The 27,261-nt window shown below is 37.0% G+C and overlaps 1 protein-coding gene and 1 long non-coding RNA gene across 7 annotated transcripts; one reads left to right on the top strand and one right to left on the bottom strand.

Moving 5' to 3' along the window:
* Positions 1–4,986: 4,986 nt before the first annotated feature.
* Positions 4,987–8,600, bottom strand: LOC140699446 (uncharacterized). Its single transcript, XR_012077624.1, has 2 exons — positions 8,238–8,600; positions 4,987–5,382 (listed from the first exon to the last, which is right to left on the bottom strand). It is a non-coding gene; the product is annotated as an uncharacterized lncRNA (long non-coding RNA).
* Positions 8,594–27,261, top strand: TIAL1 (TIA1 cytotoxic granule associated RNA binding protein like 1). 6 transcript variants are annotated; one of them, XM_031682533.2, is made up of 13 exons: positions 8,759–9,352; positions 11,997–12,058; positions 15,931–16,027; positions 20,736–20,885; positions 21,125–21,179; positions 21,333–21,420; positions 23,328–23,403; positions 24,547–24,655; positions 24,966–25,061; positions 25,153–25,237; positions 25,474–25,597; positions 25,924–26,063; positions 26,885–27,261. In XM_031682533.2, exons 3-13 carry the CDS (start codon positions 16,016–16,018, stop codon positions 27,009–27,011), a joined length of 1,062 nt encoding a protein of 353 aa, XP_031538393.1. In that variant the 5' UTR covers positions 8,759–9,352; positions 11,997–12,058; positions 15,931–16,015; the 3' UTR covers positions 27,012–27,261. The 6 variants fall into 6 exon arrangements, with proteins under 6 accessions (XP_006200221.1, XP_006200220.1, XP_031538393.1 ...); XM_031682534.2 differs by having other exon boundaries at positions 8,782–9,352; positions 20,787–20,885; XM_006200159.4 differs by lacking the exon at positions 11,997–12,058 and having other exon boundaries at positions 8,594–9,352; positions 20,787–20,885.

Below are 27,261 nucleotides of genomic sequence, written 5' to 3'. Positions count from 1 at the left end.
AGGAATAGCCTCATCTATGCAGGACACAGACAACACAAACTGGAGAATTGAAAGGAAATGAATCAGGGATCTATTTACAAAAGTGTGGGCGGGGTTTAGTAACAGCAACAAGGAGAAGTTGGTACGGTACCCTGTACTAATTATAGCTGGGAGCTATCAGCTACCACTGTCAGGTCTGACGGAGCAAGAGAAGGCCCAGTTCCTAGAACCTGGTGAGCTGTGCATGGAGGGCTGCTGGACAAGAGTTACAATCCGGGGGACACAGCCAGCTCATTGTAGCCACCCAGTAGGCAGGAAGTTGGGGAGGATAACTGTCTTTTCTTCCCTCCTACCTGCTAGAATGAGGGTTGCCAGGGGAACTACCTATGCTAAAGTATTGTTGTTTATCTGAAATTCAAATTTAACTGGGTGTCCTGTGTTTTACCTGGCAAGCCTAGCCAGTATTCCTCATTGGCTGAACCTAGACAGAAGCCAGAGCCCAGGACAACCTGCTGATGCAGCCACAAGTGTTCCTTTGGGTTTTATTTTGTAGGCAGTAGGGTTAATGGTAGATTTCAGAAAAAGGAGAAATAGTTTATTAAATAATACTTCATTTAATATTTATAGCAACACTATTCTTTATAGCATAAAATGCACATTATTAGAAGAATGGATAAATTGCAATGGTCACACAAAAGAATATTATACAGCAGTGAAAATAAACTACAGCCACATGTAACAACATGGAATTTTTGTTGTTTTTAACAGTCTGAGTTTACTGGTGTTTGGGGTTTTTTACATATACTTCTTAAATAATATTTAAATTTTAAAAGTATATTTAAGTTATGTAGGGTACATATCTTAATTAAATTTAATATACATATTTTTAAGATATTTACTATATTGCAGATTTATTCTCAATCTCTACGTATCATTAATATATTTAAGTAGGCAGCTTTGTGTTATCATACAGCTTCTTTCCAGTAAAATAATTTTCTTCACATATTGCCTATTTATTTTTTAGCATTTTTTTATGAAGGTAAAATTTTATACAGTCATGTAACTATCACAAAATCAAGCTATACAACAATTCCATCACACCCCAAAATCTCCCCAAACCCTTCTGTAGTCAGCTCCTCTTCCCGCCCTCAGCCTCTGGTGAACACTGATGTCTTTTCCATCCCTACAGTTTTGCCCTTTTCAGAATTTCATATAAATGAAGTCATACAGTATGTAGACTTTTGAACCTGGCTTCTTTCATTTAGCATAATGCACTTGAAATTCATTCCTGTTGTTAAATGCCTCCTTCATTGCTTTTCATTGTTAAGTGTGGTTTTATTGTATGGATGATGTACCAGTTTATCTATTCAGAAGTTTAAGGATATTTAGGATATGTATCAGTGTTCTCCAGAGAAACTGATACAGTAGGATCAATATACACGTGTGTGTGTGTGTATGTACATATATAAATGCATAGCATGTTTATGTCTATACATACACAAAGACACATGCATATATACATTTATATCTATATCATCAATATCTATCTATCTATCTATCTATCTATCTATCTATCTATCTATCTATCTATCTATCTATTTATCTATCTAAGGCAAAGAATTTATTTTAAGGAATTGGCTCATGTGATTGTGGGGACTAGTAAATCCAAAACCTGTAGAGTAGGCCAGCAAGCTGGAGACACAGGCAGGACTTCTATGTTACATTTTCAAGGCAGAATTCCTTCTTCTCCAGGAAACCTCAGCATTTACTCTTAAGATCTTCAACTGATTTGATGAGGCCCACCCACATTATTGAAGGTAATCTCCATTACTTACAGTCAACTGATTGTAAATGTTAATCATATCTACAAAGTATCCCCACAGCAACATCTGGACTAGTGTTTAACCAAATGACACACATGTTTAACACAAATGGCACCACAGTCTAGCCAAGTTGGCATGTAAAATTAACCATCACAGGATATTTCCAGCTTTTGGTGAATATGAATAAAGCTGCTATAAACATTCCTGAATGGGTTTTGTGCAGGTATTTCACTTTTCACTTTGGCTAATAACTTAGAGTAGGATAGTTGGGTCATACAGTAATATTTATGTTTAATTTTATAGGCAACTGCCAGTCTGTCTTCCAAAGTGGTTAATTAAGGTGATGAGGAATTAAGGTAGAGTCTCTTAACTGATGATTGTGTCCAGGTTAGGGTCCTGATCTAGGAAACCGTGAGGTAAGGGAGTTGAAGGACCACAGGAAGGAGCATGTTAAGTCGGTCTCTCTGGAGGATGTAACAGATCCTGGACCCCAACTGTAACAGACCACAGACCTGAGGATGTTTTACTTTTCATCAGATCAGAGTTTCGTGATTTTTCGAAATCATTTCTAAATGACTTGACACTTAGTGGTGGCTGAGATTGCTGTGGGGGGGGTTCATCTTTTTTTTTTAATGCATTAGAAAGTTGAGATTTCTTTTATTAGGAAATGAGGTAAAAACATTTAGAGAAGAAACCAATTGGTGGCTTAGGAACATTTTAGGAAGATCTCATACTTTGAATGGCTTCTCATGAAAATGATACCCAACTTCACAGAGCTGATGTGAGCCTGCTGTTGGATTTACAAATCCGGGTCTGTAATCTGGGCTGGCTTTCCAACATGTCCATGTTCCTCATTTATCTAATTTCAAATTTAGATTGGCCTTTTACCATATATGTTTCGGTTGCTTGCTTTATGAAAGGTAGGGACTTTCATAACCTACAGGGCACGCTCAGGTCTGAAGCCCAGTTTTGGGGAGTGGAGGGTTCGTTTTTCCACTGATGCAGCCATACTGATGCTTCTATTTTTAAAGATTAATTCTAGTTTTATACGCACACACACACACACACACACATATACATAAAGAATCAGATAGATCTATAGGGCCTGTTGAGAAAATGAGAAATTCCCTCCTGAAAACTGTCCCATTTCTTGTTCCCAGAATCATCCATTTTTAACTCAATTGAATTTTTAGTATTTATCTCCCTAACTTTAAATAGCTTAACTATATTGCCATTTCCTGGTTCCTCAATTCTAGGTATTAATTATTGACTTCTCACTGTAAAAGCTAAGAATGTACCTCTCTTTCACCTCTCATCTATCACACAAACTCATATTTTCTGTCCTCCCAACCTCCAGTATGTGCCATATTGTAATTTTGGTTAAATCAGCATTCAGTGTTTTTTATTATTATCACTATGTAAGTACTATGCACAACTGAGCCAAACAATACAATATAATTACTTCTCCTTTCCTATACAACTTTCTTTTTAAGGAGTTGGTAAATGTCTTATTTCCTGTTCATTCAGTTTTCCATGTACTTATCACTGACACATCACCCAATTCTCCCTCAGTTGTTTTCTCTCCTTTCAATAAGATCAAAAAAATTAAGTATTCACTACATTTCATCTTCTTAAAGAAATCTCTCACAGACTCTTTTTAAAAGATCGTGTTAACATGTACATAACATAATACTTACCACCTTAGCCATTTTTAAGTGTACAGTCCAGTAGCACTAAGGGCATTCACACTGTTGTGCAACCATCAGCACCATCCATCACTGGAACTTTCTCATCATCCTAAAGTGGAACTCTGTGCCCACCATATACTGACTCCCCATCTCTCTCCCCCTACAGCCAGCCCCCAGGTACCACCCTTCTACGTTCTTTGTCTCTGAATTTGACTATTCTAGGTACCTCATATAAGTGGAACCATACAATACTTGTCGTTTTTGAGTGGCTTATTCCACTTAGCATGATGTCTTCAAGGTTCATCCACGCTGTAGCATGTGTCAGAATTTCCTTCCTTTTTAAAGCTGAATAATATTCCATTGCATCTGTATACCACACTTTGTTTATCCATTTCATCCATCAGTCGACTCTTGGGTTGCCTCTACCCTTTGTCTACTGTGAATAATGCTGCTATGGACACAGGTATACAGCTTCTCTTTCAGATCCTGCTTTCTTTCAGTTCCTTGCAGTCAACATTCAAAAGTGGAATTGCTGGATTATATGGTAATTCTGTTTTTAATTTTGAGGAACTGCCACACTGTCTTCCACGGTGGCTACACCATTTTACATTCCCATCAACACTGCACAAGGGTTCCAATTTCTCCACATCCTCACCAACACTTGCTACTTTTTGGCTTTGTTTTTTGTTTGTTTTTGCATTTCTGATATTAGCCATCCTAATAGGTTTTGAATAGTAGCCTTTCCTTTTGATTGTTCCGTATTATTATTTTTTTTTTGTTAGTTCCTCATCCTCTGATTTCTTTTGCTGTGTTAGCATCCCCTCATATTCTCCACCCTCCTATCTTCCACACTCTTCCCAGGCGATGCTTTCTCTCACACTAAGACTTCAGTTACACCTACACATTTATTACTCCCAAAGCCAATCTGGGTCCCTACATGAGTTCTAGACTTCTCTATCCATTTGAACACTGGGTAGCTTTAAATACGTGGGCAATCTGCAAGGGCATGAAACCAAACTAACTTTCCCTAAAACCTGCTCTTCTTCCTGTATTTCCTGACTCAGTGAAAGAACCCGCAATCTGGGCAGACAGCCAAGCCATTAACATGGGAGTTAAACTCAGTTCTTCCTTGCTCCCATCTTTCTGCCTCCCTGTTATCTTGTACCCAAAGCTTTGTCTTTGTTCATTGCTACTGCCTGAATCCACTCAGTCTGTAACTCTTACTGGACTATTGAAATTATGTCCCAGAAACTGTCTGAGTCTGAAACCTGTCATCCCTACAATGCTCACAACTGCTGGGGTTACCCTGCTACATGTGGACAAATATGAAGTTGGGTCCCTACTTACATTTGTGTAAAATTTAACTTCAGGTAGATTAATGACTTAAATTTCAAACAGTGAATTTTAAAACTTTTAGTAGTCTCTATGGATGAGTATCTTTTAGAGTCTATACTTTAGACCTTGAGGTAGGGAAATAGTAAATAAGACACACACACTTTAAAATTTGACCACTTTAAAATTAAGCACTTTTGTTCATTGAAGGCATTTAAAGAGACAGACAAGTTACAAACTGGGAGAAGATATTTGCAATATACATGCCGAGAAAAAATTAGCATTAAGAATTCTTAAAATAAATGAGAACACATATAACCCAATAGAAAAACAGGCAAAAGATATCAACAGGCATTTTTCAGAAGAGGAAACACACATGGCTAATACAATACGAAGAGGTGCTCCATCTTACTGATTAGGTAAATGCAAATTAAGACCACAATGAACTGACACTTTGATTGATAAAAATGTAAAGTCTCACAAAAGCAAATGTTGAAGAGGATGTGGATCCACTCATAAGCCCTCCTACGTAGTGCCAATGAGCATGCAAATCTACGTATCTGCTTTAAAAAAAAAAGTTTGACATTATCTTCTAAAGCTGAATACTCACATACCTGTGTCTCAACAATTCTACTTTTAGGTATAAACTCGAATAGACCAAAGGAAACTCTTGCACATCTAGAACAGATGTGTACAAGAATGTTCACAGCAGCACTGCTCACCATAGTAAAAACCTGGAAGCAACCCAAATGTCCATTAATGAGAAATCAGACAAAGCGTTGTTATGTTCACACAGTGGAATATCACACAATAGTGAAAATGAGTGAACTAAATATATAAAATATGGCTGAATCTTGCACTTCTTACACTGGGTGAAAAAATTCTAACAGGATACAAAGGCATATTTTTTCCCTTTGTAACATTTTATTTTTAGAGCAGTTTTAGGTTTATAGAAAAATTATGCAGCATGTACAAAGTTCAGATACATCCTCTCCCTATGTATACAGTTTTCCCTGTAATTACTATCCTGCATTTATGTGGTACATTTGTTGCAAACGATGGACCAATGTTGATACATTATTAACTAAAGTTCGTAATCCACATTAGGATTCCCTCTTTGTGTTATACATTCAATGGGATCCACCATTAGAGTACCACACAGAAGAGTTTCACCACTGTAAAAATGCTCTGTGCTCCACCCATTCATCGCCACCTCCAGCAAGCATTCACCTTTTAACCGTCTCCATAGTTTTCTCCTTTCCTGGCGTGTCATACAGTTGCAATCATACAGTATGTAGCCTCTTCAGACTGGCTTCTTTCACTTAGCAATATGCATTTAAGATTCCTCCATATCTTTTTTGTGGCTTGATAGCTCATTTTCTTCTGCCACTGAATACTATTCCATTGTCTGGATGTACTACAGTTTGTCCATTCATTTATTGAAAGATATCTTGGTTGCTTCCAATTTTTGATAATTAGGAATCTACCTGCTGTAAACATTCATGTGCAAGTTTTTGTGTGGACATAAATTTTCAACTCATTTGAAGTACCTAGAAGCTATGATTAGCTTTGTAAATTGCCAAATTGTCTTCCAAAGTAGTTGTGCCATTTTGCACTCCCACCAGTAGTGAACCTGTAGTTTTACATCCTCACCAGCATTTGGTGGTATCAGTGTTTTGGATTTTAGACATTCTAATAGGTATGTAGTGGGGATGTTCTTTTCATCAGACTAAATACAAATCAAAAATACATGTATATACACACACTTTTTGGAAATATGTATAGGTATGAGTAAGTGTAGATGTGTATTTGGAATAAAACTTTGTAAAAAAGGAAAACAAGAAATGGTAAATTCAGGATTCAGGATGATGATTAACCCAGGTGAGGGAGGCAGGGGGATGCATAAGTTTGTGTGTGAGGCAAACCAAAGAGTTAGATGTAAATTGCTGTCCTAATAACTTTTTTAGGTTTGGAGGGCTCACAGCTATTGCTACATTTTTAAAAGTAACTGAACTATTAAAGGTGGGTGTGATAGGCTGAATAATGGCCCACCAAAGATGTCTATGTCTTAATCCCCAGAATCAGTGAATATGTTATGTTATGGTAAAAAGGATTTTGCTGATGTGATTAAGGGTCTTGAAATGAGATTATCCCAGCCCAATGTAATCAGAAAGGGTCCTTGTAACTCAAAGAGGGTGGAAGAAGATCAGTCAGAAAGAAATGTAAGGACAGTGGCAGACAGAGGTCAGAGAGGAAAGAAGATGCCATGCTGCTGTTTTTGAAGATGAAGGGGCCAAAAGCTAAGGAATGCAGGCAGCTTCTAGAAGCTGAAAAAGGCAGGAAACCCATTCTCCCCTAGACTTCAGAAGGAACCAGCCATGCCAACACCTTGGCTTTAGTTCAGTGAAACTTATTTTGGACTTCTGACCTCCAGAACTGTAAGTTAATACATTCCTGTTGTTTTAAGCCACTAAGTTTGTTACAGCAACAACAGGAAATTAATACAGTGGGCCAGGCATGGATCCATGATCAACCGGATTATGGTAAATAGTTCTATACCCAGGTCCAGTTAAAGGGGGAAAAAAGAAAAAAAAAAAAAGCCCTCACTGACTGGAAGATAAAGCCCAAGCCCCTCAGTCCGGTATCAGTCCTTAACAATGTGGTTCTGTAAGGCTCCTGTCCACTTCTCTAACTTAGCTCTCAAGACCCCTACTCCATGCCTTCCTCTACTCCTCCTTACTCCAAACCCATACATTTTAACCATGGATCCGTGCTCTTTTGCTGTTCCCAGTGACTCATGGGGCTCAACTTCCTTGTCATGGCCTCTACGAAGCCTTCCTGGTCGAAGTCCGACCCCCCCTCCCGTTATTGCCCTCACAACACTTTTGCTGCATTCCCCATACAGGATTAAGATTCAGGGGCGGTGTTTGTAGAACCAATTCGCAAGGTACTGGTTAACTGGGACCCTCAAGCCCCGGCAACAGGCTGAAAAATCTTTTCTCACCCTCAGTCTTCACTGAGCTACAAAAGCAGGTACAAACTCAATCAAGTTCTCCTAAAGGTGCTTAGAGGGGGCGGTTAAAGCGCACCATGAACTCTTGCGGGTGAAAAAACAAATTCTACAAGGTCTTAAGGAGCCAGTTTGAACATGGTTTCCCATATGTCCGAGCAAGACTTCATTCTCCGTCTATACGATGGAAGTCTATAAACACAACCTTAAGTCTCTACACGTCTCTCTTCCCGAAATATTTTTCATTCTAGTAACTAAATAAGAGGGTAGGAGGGCATTATCACCTCCCTTACACTGGCTCCATGAGTCATTTTAATAAAGGGCTGCTCTTCTAATCCCCTTATCCGATGAGACAACGGATGGGGAAACCTTTGAAACTTGTAAAGCAATCTACAAGCAGCCTACCTAGGATAGAATACCTATCTGCGGGAAAACGCGCCCAAAGGACGCGGTCGGCCGTTGGAAAGCCGGAGGGCCCCGGCGAGCGCATCTTCAGCTCAGCGCCAGCCCTAGGGCCGCCCCAGAACCTCCACCTGTCGCGCGGGGCGGCGGTTGATGACCGTGGCCGGGCCGTTTTGTCTTATAGAGGACGGCCAGAAAGGCCTGCTGACTCGGACACCACGCGGAGCCAGGGCCCTGCCTTAGCCGCAGTTGAAGAAACCGCTCTCGGGCTGGACGGAGGCGGAGCAGCAGCTCAGGCTGAGCCAACCGAAGTGCCTTAAAAAATGCCTGGAGCAATCCTAGGACAGCCCCCAGCGCGAGGCACTCTGGGACTTGTAGTCTACTTTCCCAACAGCGCTTTTTCCAACCTCGTTTCCCCGCCTTTTAACGTCGCGTTTATTCTCCCTTTCCCGTCCCAGCATGCCGACTTCCTGGTCGCTGCACGTCTCACGTACGACTACACTACCCAGAAGTCTCTTCTTCGCGTCCCTGCCTGGCGAGGGCGCCGGCCGTCTCCTTTGGACTACAGTTCCCAGAAGTCCTCTGGGGGAAGTGCTTCCCTCTTTCATTTCCAGGACCACAATTCCCAGAGACTTCAGCTGCGCGGCGGTTCTCTTTTCACTCGATCTCTTCTTGAGCTGGCCGGGCTTCGCCAGCCAGCCGGCACACAGCGACGACGTGATCCGTCGTGACTGGTCACAGGGTTTCCTCAGCGGTCCGTTTTCCTCCCCACTCAGTTATTCCCTTTTCAGGCCGTCGCGGCTGGCCTGAGCGGTGACCTGGCGGGTCGCGCCTGCGCTCTGCCCCGTTTCCTGCCTGGCTGGTGGCGGCGGCCATTTTGTTCATCCTCCTCCTCCTCCTCCTGCTCCTCCCGGTTGGAGCGCAGTGTCCGGAGCGGGCTGGGGGGAGAGAGCCCGCGAGCAGGGTTCGGTGCCTTTTCCTCTGTCCCCAGCCGGTGCCCGGAGCCCCCCTCCCCTTCCTCCCCACCCCCTCCCCTCCCCAGCCCTGCCCTCCCCCTTGTCCCGGGATCGCTCCGTCGCACCCACCATGATGGAAGACGACGGGCAGCCCCGGACTCTGTGAGTACCGAGACGGGGGGTGCCAGGCGCCGAGAGGCCCGGGCATCGCGGGACGCTGTGGGAGGGAGCAGGAGAGCGAGGTCGAAGCCGGGGCTCTTGTCGGTTCCCTGGTCTGGGTGGCACGGACGCGAAGTGCATTCCTCATCTGTCCCTTTTTCCTTGGGAAGGAAGCCCTCCCTTCCCCCAAACACAGTCACTTCCTGGGGTCCGGAGCTTGTTTCGACCTTTTTCTCTCGCTCCCTTGTTTGCACCCCCTTGCTAAGCCGCGTTTCCCCACGGCAGAGGCTGTCAGGCCTTGGAGAGCTCCTCCTCCCCCTCTGCTTTTGGGGCCCTGGGCTGGGCCGGGAGCTGGCGGTCCCCATAGGGGCTGGGCCTGGTGGGGGTGGGACTGGGGGTGGGACCGCAGTCACATCCCTTGCGGGCCGCGAGAAATTAGCACTCACGCCCTCCACGTCCCCAGCTCCAGTCGCTCCCGGCTCTTCTTCCAAGATAAGCTCTCCCAGGAAGCCGGACACTCTCCGCCACTCAAGCCCCTACTCTCTCTGTCCCACGTGCCCCCGCCCACGCTGTCAGAAAACACTCGGCTAGCGCCCGCTACTTTTGAAGTGCAAAAGGGATGCCTCTTGCGGCGGGAGCATCTTTCCCTTCTTGGATGACGAAGTTTGGTTTGAGCGCTATCTACGCTAAACTGACAACTAGTTGTTTAAGTGCTTTTGCTCTGTTAGTGTTATCTCCTCCTATTCTGTTTGTGCGTCAAGACCTTCAGAGTTGGATAAAATGATGTTTTTATCAGCTATTCGATGTACATCTTTTGAGCGCTTTTTCTTCCATCTTGCTATATTGCTCTTTACCCTGAAGCCCAATGTAATGAATGAATTTCATCTTCCAGCTGCTTACTCGAGTTTCCTTCCTTTCCTAATGAAGAGTGATGATTCAGCATTTGCATTCCTTTCCAAATAGTGTAGCACTCCCTTTTTTTTCCTCCTGACTTTTTTAAGTGTGAGTAATTTCTAATTAAAAGTTGGGCACCTTGCATTTTCCTAGCCTCTTGAAGCTCAGCACACCTGCCTCGAGTACAAGGAGGCAGTCAGATTGTTGCTTTGTTTTCTGTTGCCCCTGCCTGGTATTGATATGATCATAGTTCACTTGGCTCTGCGATCTGATGGGGAAATTACTTTTTGGGGAATAAATGAAGGTAAATGGGTACTCAGGAAGTTTGACTCGTTTCTCATCTCTTCACTCCTATCAAAGAAAGTTTGCTCTGTAAAGAAGATTGATACCTATGTTAAATATTGATACAAGTTTGGGTTTTTGTTTTCTTGGTGGGGCAGGGTTACACTTTTTAATTCTTATTTCTCTAGTATCTCACTAGAGTATCTGCTATCCTGTTTTGAGTATTTGAGTCCAACTTAAGCACATCAACTGCTTGAATAAAAACCCTGCTTAGAAGTTTTGCATTTATGCTTTGTGCAGTCTTCCATTTCTACTCTCTTTTCCAGAAAAGAGAGAACTGGGACAAACTTGAAATTTGTCCTCTAACATCTGTTGAAGCCAAGAATGGATAGTTAGCAACCTGGTTTTTGATGGAAGAATTTGGGAAAACTGGATTTAGAGCCTAGCTAGCATGTATTTAACAAAGATAAAAGTTATATTGTATTTAAAAATCTGAAATGTCATCATTGCATCATAGTAGCTACTGAATAATTGGTAAATTTTTATGGCACGTTTCTTATTATCTATCTGTTCCTTATGAAGAAGAATTCCTGGTTTTTGTTGTGCTATTTCATTATCTTTAATTCATATAACTATCTTTGCATCTGCCTTGTCTTCATCTCCATCAGACCTTAGACCATAGACTAATAAGCTAACTTCTTTGCCACTTACTTTTTTATCTCTACCTTCTCTAGTCTCCTGTTCATTGAGACTTAAGTTGTCTATGTTTGCAGTTGTCTAAAAATGTGACATGTGTGCATATAAATAAAGAAACATCTTGAGCTTCATTGTACCTGTATGTCAGTCCATGTTTACTGTTCTGTCTTCCTTTTTCCTCCTCCCGCTCTTCTCCATGGGAAGGGTTTTTTTTTAGACAAGGACTGCTGCATCTTCCTAGGTCTTACCCCTGCAGCACTTAGGTCACTGCCTGGAACGTAAGAGGTACTCAAATATTTTACAATGATTATAAATTCTTTTCATTAAATTAGCATTAAGTCTGGTTTTTAAAAAGTCCTGTATGATTTAAATTATAGGCAGGTATGACTGTTATATGTGGTGCAGTCTGTTGATATTTATATATTTTTTTAAACCTTCAAGTGTAAAATTTTGACATAAAAGCAAATGTTTCACAATTGAGTTTTTGTCAGACTTTAATAAAAATAATGCATAATTTAAAAATTCATTTTATGAGTTTCTTCTCAAAGGGTTCTTTTAGATACAAGTAACATGATGAAAACTTTGAAGGTGACTTTAGAGGTTGATATCTAGGGTTTTTGTTTATTTATGGAGATACTTTTATTTTACATTGTGATCTGTGGATTAGGTTTTCAAGTGACTAGTATGTTTTAAAAGAATGTACTCTTAACAAAGCTTATTTTGAACTGTTTCCTTAAAATGCCTGTGTGTTACTAGTGAGGTTTTTTTCCTGCAGACACACACAAGCTAAGACATATGGTTCTATCATCAGAAAACAATATGGTGTTTATAGCCTAGGTAGGTCTTTAAATATTCATTACCTACAGTATTACTAATTTATTTGATGGTATTTAAGTAGTATAGATTTGCTTTGATGTTGAGCCTTAAGTTTGTCCTATAGTTGCTTTGAAGTTCTGTTTTCTGATGTTTTTTGTTCTCGTTTGACATTTTGCGGTGGGGGGGTGGTAATATATATTAAGTAACTTGAGATCTAAAAAAAACCAAATGAGATCATGGTGTGTAACACTGGTGTCACTGGTGGACTACCTGACACCACTACCTTGTAGGACCCACATTACAGATTTGTGTGGTAGGTAGCTTTGACTGCAGTGATTTGATCCATGGTATACCTGAACCTGAACCTGTTAAACAGCATTAAATTGTAATGGTGTCCTGTGGTAATTTAATTTATTTTCTTCATCTGTTCAGTGCACCGAAATGAGGAATTGTGGATCTGGGATTATACCATGTTATGCAATGCTGTCTTTAAGGCTGTTTTCTTCCTGATAGGTACTCAGTCAAAAGGAGAAAATAAACCATGGATTTTGAGTATAATCTGAATATCTAAGGACAGTAGCAGAAGTAAATACTATTAAATCCCGTTATAAAATTGATGAGCTATACCATGGATTTAACTGTGTAGTGGCTGTAATTAAAGCCCCTCATTCAGTTTAATCATAGTCTCTATTTCTTTAAAATGTATGTGCATGTGTGTTGATATTCCTTATATAGTTGGTTAGTTCACTTGTGCCTCCTGCACCTTTCATCCACCCTGCCTCCTTCCTAAAATGAAATACTGACAAATTGATCAGTTCATTGAAGGATATTGTTGCAGAATCTCCTCTTATATAGGAACTTGCAAGAACAAAAGCACAAATGTTACTTTTATAGATATTTAGCCATGGTATCTTGTGTAAAAGTGCTGGTAATTTCAGCCTTTATAGGGCGAATCTTTTCAGAGTGAGAGCGTATTCAGTGTTGAAAAGTGTGATTAGTTTTCTGAAAGGCATGATGTTCTTAGCTTAAAATTCTGCCCAGTTGGACATAGGAAGTAGTTTGGCAATGTGAACTTTTGCCTACTGTGAAACTGCCAAGTTCTAGTCTCAAATTTAATTTTAACCCTAATGTTAGGGATAAAGGCATCATTTTCTGTTTTTAATGGTTTAGTTTCTATAGTTCCTGTTTTTAGAAGACAAAACAGACCTATGGTTTGCTTCCCCCAACCCTCCTTCAGTTAAATATCGCTTTGAAATTCCCTAAGTGTTTACTCTTTGAATTGACCTCAATACAAGAATTTGAGCCATTTGTCTTTTTCTGTTATTTTGTACATGTTCTTCAAGTAGAAATTATATATTTAAACCCTTGGAACTTTTAAAATACATGGACTACTTCATAACCAGAGCAGAAAGAAAGTGAAGTGTAGAAACTACATATGCTTTAGAAAGAAAAAAGATAATATTTCAGTGTACTACCAAGAAATGGTGTTTTTACCAGGTGGAGCGTTGAACATTTGTCTTAAATATTTTTGTTAGCATTTATTTTGGGACGGATAATTTTATTATAATGTAAAGGTACTTAAGCTGTATATGCTACAATATTTTTAAAGCTATAAAATGTTTCTGTGTTAAGTATTATGATGAATGAAGGCAAATGTAGATGGAAGAATTACAGAACTATGAGTAAAGGAAAAAGGAGTCTGAGATTTGGGTAAAAGTGAAGTGAAGTTATATAGTGAATTATATAATTTTTATCCTGGTAAATGAAGATATTCTACATGTTGTTATGAAAGCCTATTTTTATATTAGTTTTTGAAACTTTCTGCTTTACTACTGAACTTTTAGTGAAGATATTTGAAAAAAGGAAACCTTAAAACTGGACTTTTTCTCTAAGTATGTCGTGACATTCTAAACTTAGATTAACATTTTACTTTGTTATCAGTGCTTGAAATTTAAATTAATGTATCTGACTGTGCTTATAGAAATTCTTCAAAATCTGTAATTGATTGGAAATAGGTTGACTTGGAATAAAAATCCTATGAAACGTTAACAGCTTCAATTGTGACCATTAGGTATGGAAGGAAAGTAATTAATGCCCAGGCAGTTTTTCCTGAAAAAAACAAAAAAACAAAAAACAATGCTGAAACAGTTACATAAATTTAAAATTATTTAAATCATTTAAAATGTGTTACATTAAAGTGATGATTCTATTTTAACTTAGTTACTGGTTAGCTTTGATGTGTGAAAATCAGAAAATCAGTTTTATCCACCCCCTATTGTCTTAGAAATGAATGAACTAACAGTTTAGGTTAGATGAGTATTAACACTTAAGGTCACTGTTCATTTTCTTTATAGACAGGTCTACCTTGTATACAAAAAGAAATTCCATGGATTCAGGCTCACAAACCACTATGAGTTAAAAAAAAAAGAAGGCAATTTCCTGGCTAGCTCATAAGCCTATAACCTTTCACTACTGCTGGAAAAAGTATGTCACTGCATGGGTCTGCTCTGCTTTAAATATAACATACTTAGTGGCATAGTGGACCTAAACCAGTTAGTCACTGGTTTAGTCTTCCATTTAAGAGACATCGGACTTATGTTTTAGTTTTAGAGCATATTAAAGTTATTGGCACCCATTGCAATGAAATTCTTAGTTGAACAAGAAAATTGCTATTCATTCTTAATCAGGATTTTCTTTTTTTTTTACATCTAACTTTACTTTTCGCAGTCTATTTTTCCCATTCAGGGTGTCCTATCTTAAACTATGGCAACCATAGGTGCGAGGCTTATTTGGTCTCAGTACACTGTTTCCAGATGTTGTATATTATAGTTAGGAAAGTAAAATTTATGTCCTTTTACTTTCCAGAAGAAACTGTGTTAAATTTTGCACGTATTATTTGGTTTATGAGTATCATAACAGATGTGAGTTTTAGGAATTACATGCTGAGTACCAGAAAGACTCAAAAGCTCGGAAATTTGTTAAGCTAAGTTAAGATAGGTCCATGGTGCAGAAGAAACCAAGGTGATAATCTCTGGGCGGTGGTGGTCTTTTCTTTTAAACTTACCTGTATTTTAAATTTCTTATATAAAATACATATATCCAATTTGTAATTTCTTAAAAAAAATCCTGAATCTTTAGATATGTTATAGTCAAAAGTATACCTAGATTTGTCTTAAGTTTTCTCTGCATTTCTGAAGAAATCTTTATATTTGCTTTGTTATCTACATAAAGATTTTTGTTGATTCTGATGCATTTTAGACTAGGAAAGTTTATTATTTTACCCTGCTCTCCTAAAACAAAACAATGAAGACATACTGTCAGTAACAGTCTTATTGACAAGACAGAACAAAACCCTTCAATCTCTTGTGTGTTCTGCTGTAGCTTTAATTCTGTTCTTTGTTCATGTAATTGCTTTGGTTGTGGGTCTAAGATAAACTCACCTTATGTCTGATATCCCTCTATGATCAGGTATTTTAATGAATTTATATTTATGGTATTATGTGTGTGTTATACATTATTTTGAATTGTTTCATATCTAGAAATTGTGGTTATCTTGAGACTGGTTTAAATTTTTATTATTTTCATTCTGACAAATAATATGAGAAACAATATATAGGATACAGAATACTATGCTTTTGGGGTATACAAGGTCACATTGATTTGCTCTTTATATACTTAAAGTCTTTTGAAGTATACTTTAGTGGCCTAAGAACAATTACTGCTTTCCTAAATGAAAGTTAATCTTACACTCAGAGGATCAGGCTTAATTGGAAAAATTTTATTGAAGACGGAGGAAGTTAAAATGAAATAAAAGGTAATGAGTAAATGATAACACTTGAGAGCCAGAGCTGAAGGAAAATTGCTGATAGTGTATTTTTTTTCTTCCTGTACAGTTACGTAGGTAACCTCTCCAGAGATGTGACAGAAGTCCTTATTCTTCAGTTATTCAGTCAGATTGGACCCTGTAAAAGCTGTAAAATGATAACAGAGGTAAGATCTTCCCGGTTCCATGTGCTGACAGTTAGCATGATGTTGAACATTTTGAAATACGTGAGTTGGTTAGTATCTTCTCAAGCCTCAGGTTACTAGATGGAGAGATTCATGTTTGTTGTGTTGACTGACTTGATTTGGCTGACAAACTAGGTTTAGAATGGTATTTATTTTGAGAGGACAAAGTTTCTGTGCTGTTACTCTCAAATGGTCCTTCTTCATGATGTAGTTATCTTTGAGTGATTCTGCTTATAGAAAGTTGTTAGAGCTTATCTCAGAATGTTGAAAAACTAGATGGTATTTCATACATTTCCAGTAAGAATGTTACATTTGAAGTTCAGGAGTTGGTGTATGTAGAACATTAGGTTATTATGTACATAGTGCCACACACAGTGCTTCTTGATAACTTTTAGTAAATACTGACTGAACAGCTTTATGTAGATAGAAATTTAAATTGTTAGGATAACTTTGTTTTCCTTTTTTCTTTTTCTCTTACTTTTTTATACTTTCCTGGTTAAGACTCTGTAGCTGTGCCCAGTGACTCATGTTTCAATTTGTTCTCTTCTTCCTTTTTGTTTATTTATTAACACTTTTTTTTGGACTGTTTACTGAATACCAGATACCACGGTAAGTGCTAGGAAAACAGTGGTGAATAAGACAGTTCCTTTCCCCGTAGAATTTTATAGTCTAATGAGGGAGACAGAGGCATTAACGGGCACTAATTGTAGAGGATAGTAAATGCCATGGAAGGAGCATATAGGGCCATGCAGTCTTAGTCAGGGGAGGCTTCCTGGGGATTCATGAAACTGAATCCTGGTCTGAAACTGAAAAGGAGAGTATGGAAACTGGCTGGGCAGGAATTTGAGGAAGAAGGGATTCCAGAGAAGAATGTTGATCCAGCCAGGTAGATAGAGAGTGGGAGTACTTGTGAGATAAAGAGAGGGAAAGATAGAAATCATAATATGGTTGGAGTTTCGAGTGGAATTAGTCTTAAGTGATGCCAGGAGTTGAGGCAGGAGTGTTCAGCAGGGACCAGAAACTCTGTGCTGGGGAATTTCTGTTATCTTCTGGGACAGAGGGGAACAGTTAAAAACCTATAAAGCAAATTGGCCTTTTGATCTTTTTTTCTAACTAATAATAATCATTATTCTGTTCCGGTATATTATCTCTTCTTTCCTTCCTGTCTTTGATTATTTATTCATTCATTCTTTCATTAATCAGAAGCTTACTTTGTATTAGGCACTATTCAAAGCACTGGGGATATAATGCAGAGCTAGACCAGTGAGGTTCTCATGAGCTCACATGCTAGTGAGAGTATTGTTAGTAAACAAGTAAACTAGATAATTCTGGGTAGGGATAAGAGCTATGAAGAGAATAAAATGGTTCTGTGATGGTGATTTGAATATTGGTACCATATAGGCTTGGTGAGAGAAGATGCCTTGCTTCAATTGGCATCTATTTTCTGAATGTAATAACAAAGGTTTTAAGGAGACAGAAACTGAAGTTTCAGTCATTCGTACTAAGTTACCTAATTAAATGTTGGGGTTTTTGCTGTCGTCTGTGATCCAGAAATCTCTAATCAGCAGGCATCTGACTCAACTAAATTTTGAAAGATCAAGTGATTCTTTCTTAGACTATGGATGTTTGGTATGGGGCCAGTGTGATAATGAGTACTGTCAGAAATCACCTCTTCGAGCTGAGACAGGAATAACAAGATGGTGCCATCTACATTAAGAGCTGGAGACAGAGGGAACACAAGGTCACAGGCCTTAAGTTGGTAATGAGCTTGATGTGTTTGTGGATTCAAAAACCAGGATGGCTGGATTTTGGTAAATGGTGGGAAATGAGTATAACGAGGTAGGCAGGCAGGCAGGGTTCCGAATCACATAAAGCAGTAAGGGCCGTGACAGTGTGTTTGGATTTTACTCTGATTGCAGCTGGGGTTTTAAGCCGGGTAATGAGGTAATCTTATTTGCATCTTTAAGATTACTCTATGTGGAAAATGACTTGCGTGGAGAATGGATTGTAGGGGGCAAGAGTGGAAGGAGAGGGAAACCAGGTGGGTTAATTTCACTAGTTTAGGTAAGAGATGATGTGGGAGGCTTGTTCTTTAGAGTGGTGGCCATAGAAATAGAGGTAGATAAATTTGGGATGTATTTTGGAGGTAGAATCAATAGAACTGGATTGGCTGTGGGATGTAGGGAAAGGAGGACATCAAGAAAGCCCGCTTAGACTCTTGTCTGCAATTGTGTGGGTGGTAATGCTGTTTATTTGCTAAAATGGGCATAACTGAATGAGGCACAGGATGGGAAGGAGGAGTGGTGGGAATCAAGTTCTGTTCTGGCAATGTTAAATTTAGGATGTGCATTAGACATATAAATGGACATCGTATGTAGGTAGTTGGATAAACTGTTTTGGAACTCTAGAGAGACCGGTATTAATGATACAAACTTGCAGTGATATTTGAAGCCATGACTGGGTACGGCCTAGGTCCTAGCTCTAGAGAGAGTGCTGATAGAGAAGAGAAGAGGAGCCTAGGTTCCAGCCCTGGAGCATCTCAACACTTAAGTGACATTCATAGTTTGAGTTAAGGAGGAAAAAGGAGCTTCTGAAAGATCCTCCAGTGAGGAAACAAGAAAACCAGGAAAGTATGGTGGGATCTACAGGAGATTATTTAGACCAGAAGGAGAGTTGTCAGCTGTTTTGAATTCTGCTTGAAAGTCAAGATGAGGACAGAAGAGTGATCACAGAGGTGGCAGAGAATCATTGGTGAGCTCAACACAGTTTCCTTGGCCTGGTTGGTTTGGGAGCTGACTGGAGTTGGTTTAGGAGAGAATGGGATCTGGCCTACTACTAGTTAGATAAATTTGAAGTGAGAAAGTGGAGTCACTAGAAAATTTTTGAGAAACATTTGATGAATTTATTTTAATGGTATTTTTTTAAAAACCCATGTGCACAATCAGCCACTTGAGTAGAGGGGTTTGAAATGAACTTTCCTAATTTATCTGTATTCTATAACTCCTACATTTGAATTTGTAAATAGTTGTAAAATCTCGTATTTCTCTGTCTTGATATTTATCTCATCCAACAAAAATTAGTGTCAGCACCAAGAACATAGCTGAGTGTCCTTGGTGGTGGTGTGAATGGGAGGCTTTCAAAGGGTGTGAACTAGTCCTACCAGACTGTTACATTCCTTTCCTAAATTTCATTTTAGTATATGAGCAGTCCCTTTTCCCCCTTAATTTTATTATTTTTTTACTTTATTGTTTATCTTAGATTCTAGCTTTCCTTCTGTACTATAATAAATGTATATTATCAATTCTAAGGCAAATGTTAAACATTGTTAACATCCGACAGTTGGGATATGACAAAAATCAGTGGTGTCTTAGATGAAATGCAGTGTGATGTGAGAGAAAGAGAACTCCTGTATGTTTTGCTCCAGTACCAGTGTTTTCCTTAGAGATCATCAGGGCAGAAGTAAGAGTAGAAGGAAAAATTGATTAGCACAGTTTTAGCTTATTATTTACCTTTAAATCCTTTTTTCAGTGAATGTTACTGGTAAATGTTAGCTCTTACGAGAGGAATTTGAGTGCATTGCGTATTTTTATTTGGCGTCTTTTCCCCTACTTCCTTTCTCTGCCTCATAAGAACAGTGTTCATGTGGCTACAACAATCGAATTTGGTATGAGAGCCCATAGTTTTCTTGTCATTATTAATGATTACACTTTTTTTCCCTCAAGGAATTGCCTTCTGGTTGCTTCACCACTATTGTTTTAGACGTCTTATTTTGAATTTTTCTTCTAAAACTTTCCTGGAATGAAAAACAGTGGTTGTTGAAAAGAGCTTTATTTTATCTGGTATTTTTAATCCCTTGTGAGTGCAGCTGGAATTCTACATTTTAAATATTTTTTTAGGATATTTTACATTGAGTATATAAATATCTATTTGCCAACTACTGTTAAGTATAGTATAGTAGAATATATTTAGTAAAGACTTCATATATTGGTGTTTTTGTGATATAAAATTGTAACTTTGTCTTGGACTATTTTATTCAGACACATTTTCAGAAATTTTTTTCTTGGTCACTACTATATTTTTCTAATCTTTGGAAGACCAGATTCAAAGTGTATAGAACCTCCAGTGCTTTTAAAGATTTTAAAAGATACGGAATTCATTTCAATAGCTGGTTTATAAATCTGAAAATTCTCTGTTTTCATTCTCATTCCTTCCTTATCCAGAAAAGAAATACATAATCTCATCTCATCACATACAGTACTAATCCTAGTTTCGATCAGGAGTGTAAAGTTGGTTCATTTCTGTATTTTTTTTATAGTCATGGGATACAGTTAATGAAGGATTATGATGCATAAGTAGAATTCATCCCTTTGAAAATAATGTTGGGAGAGAAGAGCAGTGGTAAGGAGTGGTCCTTATCTCAATTCTGAACTTCAGGTTTTGTGTGGTCTAATATAAACTTCTGTTTTATATTTAGCATACTTCACTAGAAATCAGTATTTTGATTTAATACTGATAGTCATGATTCTGTACTGCTTTATAGTTCTGTTTGAATACAGCAGCATTCTGAGGTGCAAAGTCAGGTGTAGGTGTAAATCTTATTTTTAAAGTGTTAGGCTTTCATAGGCTTATGCAGTCTGACCGTGTACATTCCTAGCTATCAGTAATGTTTTTTCCTGGATTTTCTTCTCAGCAACCCGATAGCAGAAGGGTCAACTCTTCTGTTGGATTTTCTGTTTTGCAGCATACAAGCAATGACCCATATTGCTTTGTGGAATTTTATGAACACAGAGATGCAGCTGCTGCATTAGCTGCTATGAATGGGAGAAAAATTTTGGGAAAGGTAAGATTAAGAATGATGGCACCTTATGAGTGTATATATTTGCATGTCAAATTAGTTTGCATTCTTTCCTAGCAAGTTTTTTTTTTTTAACTCAGCTCTGCCAAGTGATGGTTTTGCTTTATTCAGCCTAATGCCTTTACCAAAATAATCCTGCTTGATAAGTAATTTAATAAGTGGTAAGTGTTATGATTCATAATGACATGCCTAATAATTGTATTAAATATAATCTTTATTTTTAGGAGGTCAAAGTAAACTGGGCAACAACACCAAGTAGCCAGAAAAAAGATACTTCCAGTAAGTACTCCTGCTGCATTTTACTGTGGAAGAGTTCTGAAATTATCCTGGCAGCATTACCAGCTGAAATAGGGTTTTTTCTTCCCTTAGTGTTGCCTAAGAAAGGTTTAGTAACTGACTTAAGTATTTGATTACCAAATGCTTTGATTTCAGATCACTTCCATGTTTTTGTTGGAGATTTGAGTCCAGAAATTACAACAGAAGATATCAAATCAGCATTTGCCCCCTTTGGTAAAATATCGTAAGTATCATAGTCAATACTATACTCGATAGTGATAGGCAAAATTGTATATGATTAACTTGTATCAGAATTAAGATTTTCTTTCCCTAGTTAGTGTGATTTTTTTGTTTGTTTGTTTTGTTTTGTTTTGTTTTTTTGATTAGTAGATGTTGTTGAAAATGTTAATGTCATTTCAGTGTTTTGGGGTCTTGTTTTCATCTAATCCTGTGTATAACATGTTAAAAAAATTTTAAGTGATTCTGTTTGTTATCTTTAAAGCAGATGTTTAGGTGGTAAAACCTATTATAAAATCTGACTATTTGTCAAATGTTTTCAAAACTTGGTGTTTAAATATACGGGTTAACCAGAAATAAATGTGATTTATACTGTGTATTAAACTTATAGAAGGAGTTTATAAATGGGGGAAAGTAGGTAAACCCTTGGGTATATTGTGCTGAAATTGAAAATGTACATGTTTAATTATAATGGTAAATGTGTTTTGATACTTTAGTTGAAAAGTAGCATTATTATAATATTAAAATGTTTTAATGTCTGAGCCATAAATGTGAGATTAATAGTAGATTTTGTTTGTTAGTGGTATTTGATTCTGCTAATTAGGGCCCAATTGTGGTTTGATTTTTTTTTTTAACAAAGTTTATGCTCAAATTTCACTGTATGTTATTTGATCAAATATATTGGAAAATTAAAAGTGATTACTAGTTCTACAAAATGTTTATCACAGTTTATCTTTATGATTAAAATCACTTTAATTTATGTATTTCCTATAGATTTAAATTAAACGTTTTAGTATTAATTTACAGAAATAATGTTTCAACTAAGAACAACAGTATTTCTCTACAATTTGTTGTTCTATAGATTTAATTTATTTGATAGATTTAATTTTTAATTTTCTGTTTTGATATTTGCTTTGCTTTTTAATCTCTAAATGTGGTAAGTAGTATTGTTTTAAAAATCAGTATAAAAATAATACAGGTTGCTGTTTTTCAATCTTTATTTATACCTGAGACCTGCAGTTTTTCTAAAGTCCAAGTCACAATTAAAAGTAATAGCATTCTGGTTATTTTGCAGAATTGCTCATAAGAATGGACAGGATCTTGAAGGCTAACTGCAAGGAACTGTGCACACTGGAACTCAGTTGTAGATTTTTTTCTCATTTCTATTTATTCTTATTATACATTATTTATATATACATATTTTAGTATTTACATTTTAACATTCTATATTCAGTGGAGTTCTATATTTCCAATCATTTTAACTTACTCACTAAAATTTCTGTGTAAATTTGTTGTTTTCGTACTGGTGTGCTTAGCATTGTTGTTAGTTTTTTATTCTCCTTTCTTAAATTTCTGAAAATGTCAATTTTTCAAAATTTACAGCTGCCCAAACTCCAAAATGATGGTAGAGAATTGACCAAGAAAAATAAAGAAATCTGTTAACAGGCCATGTATGCCTTTTTAATTCCTATTTTTTCCTCTTTTTCAATTTTTTAATATTTCATATATTTTGTATCACTAGGCAGAAGACATTTAACTATTTAGAGATTGCATGGTAAAGTAGTTAGCATTGTTACAGTAATTTATAGAACCAGTAAACCTTAGAGGACACTAGCCAATAGAATATTAGAAAAGGAAACTATTGTTCCTGTTAATCTTCAAATTTGAGCATTTAGTTTAGAAAGCACAGGCTATGTGATTAGGTTGCATGTTTATTACATGTTTTTGTCCTACTGCTTTTTTCTAACAGGTAAAGAAGCGTTAGGGAGAGTTCAGGAATGGCTATAGTTAATTAGGGCTAACTGGAATTTTATTTAAAAAAAAATGCTCACAATACAGTGTGTGTGGTTCCTTTTAGTTTTTATTTTGATGATGTCTCTTACTTCCCTCATTTAGCTGTGCTTCTTTTCACAGGGATGCTCGAGTAGTTAAAGACATGGCAACTGGAAAATCCAAAGGCTATGGCTTTGTATCTTTTTATAACAAACTGGTATGTTCTTTCAGCTGAATTTAAGTTTAATACACAATTTAGTCATTAATTAATGAGTATTTTTGTAAGTTAACTATAGACACAAGTATTATATAATTTTGTCTGTTTCAGTAATAGGGTATAGTTCATTCTTATTTTTTTTTTCATTAAGCTTGGAAGGAACTGGGAAAAGACAGGCTGATTATAAGGAAGAGTATTAAAATTGTATTTGTGAATTGGTAACGGTAAGATGTGTTAGCAGTAAAGCACAAAACTAGTGCAGATGAGCTGATACCAGAATTTGGTTAAATTTGTCTTAATCATGAAAATCTTAGTTTTAAATTTTTATTATGCATATTGTTGTAGCTGGGACGTTAATGGTTATAGCAGATGAAATTTAAGTAATTCATCTTGATTTTTACATGTATTTAAGAAAGAGGTGCCAAAATATCTTAAGCATTTGCATTAACTGTAACATCAAATAATAAAATGGGCTTTGATATTAGCATTTTGGAACAGTTTCAGCAACTTATTTACATTTTATTGAAGCAGTAAGATAAAGGGCAGGAGTTGTAATTTTTGCTTAGATTCATTGTAAATTCACATTGATTTTGATCATCTAAACTCTTTATAGGCAGCCATTTTACAGCATTCTAAGTCATAATGCAGAAGTCTTTTGTCTCAAGTTTTAAATCCTCTGTTGTAGTCATAATTCATTGCTATTAGAATGTAGATTTTGAGGAGTACGTGATATAGACCATAATATTAAGAGTTTATATGTTCTTCAGTAAAGTTATTACAAATCAACCATAAAATTAAGATACTTGAAAACAACTTTTTTTTTTTTTTTTTTTTTAGGGGGCAGAGTAATCAGTGGGATTGTGATTTTCCCTTGTGTATTTTTTGAATGATAAATTTCTCTTGATGCTTAAATGCTGTCCTGGCATTTTGAAATATATAAATAAAAATGACTTTAATGAATCACTCAAGTTCGAATAATTTTTTCTTGTGAAATTAGTTTTGTTCATTTAGGATGCTAGTGAATCCTAACTGATAAGATTTATTGGATATAGTGATGCCAGCATTTTATTTCATCTTACTGGGTCTTATATACCACTATTTTCTGTGTTTGTAATTGCTCTTTTTTTCTCTTTTTGTTTATAGGACGCAGAAAATGCAATTGTGCATATGGGAGGTCAGTGGTTGGGTGGTCGTCAAATCAGAACCAATTGGGCCACTCGTAAACCACCTGCACCTAAAAGTACACAAGAAAGTAAGATGTGTCTACTTTTTGCATTAGAATTATGGATACTTAGCAAAATCATGTATTAGTTAGCCTTAATTTTTTTAAATTTAAATTTATTAGCGTTGCAAGACTCATTTTCCTCTTGAATTTAATTGTCTGAAAATAACTGGGCTTTGTTGCAAGTATATTTGGAGCTGTGAACCAGCTGATTTTATAGGTCAAATCATTGTGTCAAAAAAAAATTCTGCTTCTCCCACACTGAGGTGTATAAGTATACAGTAATCAGTTTTATAATGCTGTATAACCATTAACATTTTTGTTTTCTTTCTGCAAATAGATAACACTAAGCAGTTGAGATTTGAAGATGTAGTAAACCAGTCAAGTCCAAAAAATTGTACTGTGTACTGTGGAGGAATTGCTTCTGGGTTAACAGGTACAGTGTCTATGGTGCTTCATTGCTATTAGTAGGAATTTCTTGATAACAGTAACTTTAAATATTTTACTTCTACGTTTTTGTTTTTCAGATCAGCTTATGAGACAGACATTTTCACCATTTGGGCAAATTATGGAAATCAGAGTTTTTCCAGAGAAGGGCTATTCATTTGTCAGGTAAAATTCTACCTGTAATTTTATTTCTTTTATATTTGATCCATTCCTTTCAGTTATATTATTTGATCCCCTCAGGTACTGTTATTTTAGTACTTCTTTGCAATGTAGAACTTTACTTACATGACGTACTTTAGGAAAATGCCAAGTTGATAGTTATAAACAAATGAGTTATGTATTACTTACTGTGTTAAGTCTTAAAAAAAATAAAAAACAACCTCCTTCTCTTCCTCTCTTAGATTTTCCACCCATGAAAGTGCAGCCCATGCCATTGTTTCGGTGAATGGTACTACAATTGAAGGACATGTTGTTAAATGCTATTGGGGTAAAGAATCTCCTGATATGACTAAAAACTTTCAACAGGTAATTCGATTTTTCATAGTAGTTTTTAAGGTTTCCGTCTTACATGTCTACATAAAAGCTTTAGAAACTGTAAAAAACAAAGCATATATCTGCTTTCAGTTGATTTTATTAATGCTATTTCAAAAGTGATTATTTTGCGGTATTAACTGAATCTTAATACTTTCTTTTCACAGGTGTCACCACCCCAATAATCTTAGACAATGATAAATAACAGAGTCCTATTCACATAAGGGTGCTTACTTAGTTTTTCTCTTCCTTGTCTCCCACTTTCTTCAAATACTGTGTTTCTTACTTGTTCCCTAAAATAGTACTTTGCTTTTTCCTAGGTCGACTATAGTCAGTGGGGCCAGTGGAGCCAAGTTTATGGAAACCCACAACAGTATGGACAGTATATGGCAAATGGGTGGCAAGTACCGCCTTACGGAGTATACGGGCAACCATGGAATCAGCAGGGATTTGGAGTAGAGTAAGTTGTTTGAGTTTTTCCAGAATAGAAACAGATTCGGTTCTGAAAAAAGGAATTAAAAAGTGTGTCTTCCTAGGGAGAATCTAAATTAAATACATTGAGCTAGCTATGTGGCATTGTAAGCATTGTAGAAACCTTATAAAAGTGATTTGTGATGCTAAAATTCTGCTTTTTATTATCTAGTTGGAAAGGGAGTTTGGGGTAACATTTAGTGTGTCCTACTATCTCTGTGAGCAGTTGGCAGAATTTGATTTACATTTCTAATATTTTATCTACTTGTTTATTTTTGCATGGAAAAGATCTTTGTCTAGATATGTTAAGAAATTTAATGATTTATGCCTGTTGACTTGTGTGAGAAGTCTCAGAGATTTATCTGATACAAAGCAGTTTTGCCTTTTTCCTTTCTTGAGAGATTGGGTGGGCCTTTTGCCCTTTTTCCCCCTAGACCAGCCCAGACCTTTATTTTCACTGATTCCTTCTTCTCTTTCCAGTGTGAACTTGTGTTTTTAAAATTGCTTATAAACTCGTATACCATGTGTGTAGTATATGATGGGTAGATGATGTGTTAAATCATTTGTCATTTTTAAAAAATCAGTTTTGAGATACTCTTCAGAGAAGTCATTATGTTGTTACCTTAGCAAACATTTAAGACTCCTGATGTGGATGTATATATCATTTATTTCTTTGCTGTTTGTTGTAGATATGTTGATTTCTTGTCTATTCTTTGATTAGGCTCTGCTTGATTTTTGTGGTAATGTATAGATAATTTTTTCTTTGTGTTTGCTGAAGTTTTTGTTTTTGTTTTTGTTTTCTCTTCCAAGTCAATCACCTTCAGCTGCTTGGATGGGTGGATTTGGTGCTCAGCCTCCCCAAGGACAAGCCCCTCCCCCTGTAATACCTCCTCCCAACCAGGCTGGATATGGCATGGCCAGTTACCAAACACAGTGAGCTGGGACTCTAAACAAAATGTAATTCATGATAGCTTCAGTTTCCTGTGACACTCTGAAGACATGAAAGTAGACATCGGAAAATGAAAATATTTATTTTAAAAATTGAAATGTTTGGAACCTTTAGCACAGCTTTGCTTTGGTGAAGGACACATGTCTTCTAGTTCTGCCTTTTTAAGTTCTTGTTCATGATGGATATGAACATGATTTTTCTTTGTGTACAAAAACTAAAATAAAGTCAATAAAGACAA

Source organism: Vicugna pacos, chromosome 11 (assembly GCF_048564905.1).
Source record: "Vicugna pacos chromosome 11, VicPac4, whole genome shotgun sequence".
NCBI lineage: Eukaryota > Metazoa > Chordata > Mammalia > Artiodactyla > Camelidae > Vicugna > Vicugna pacos.
Note: the sequence above shows the minus strand (reverse complement) of the source record. Positions and strands in the feature narration are given on the sequence as shown.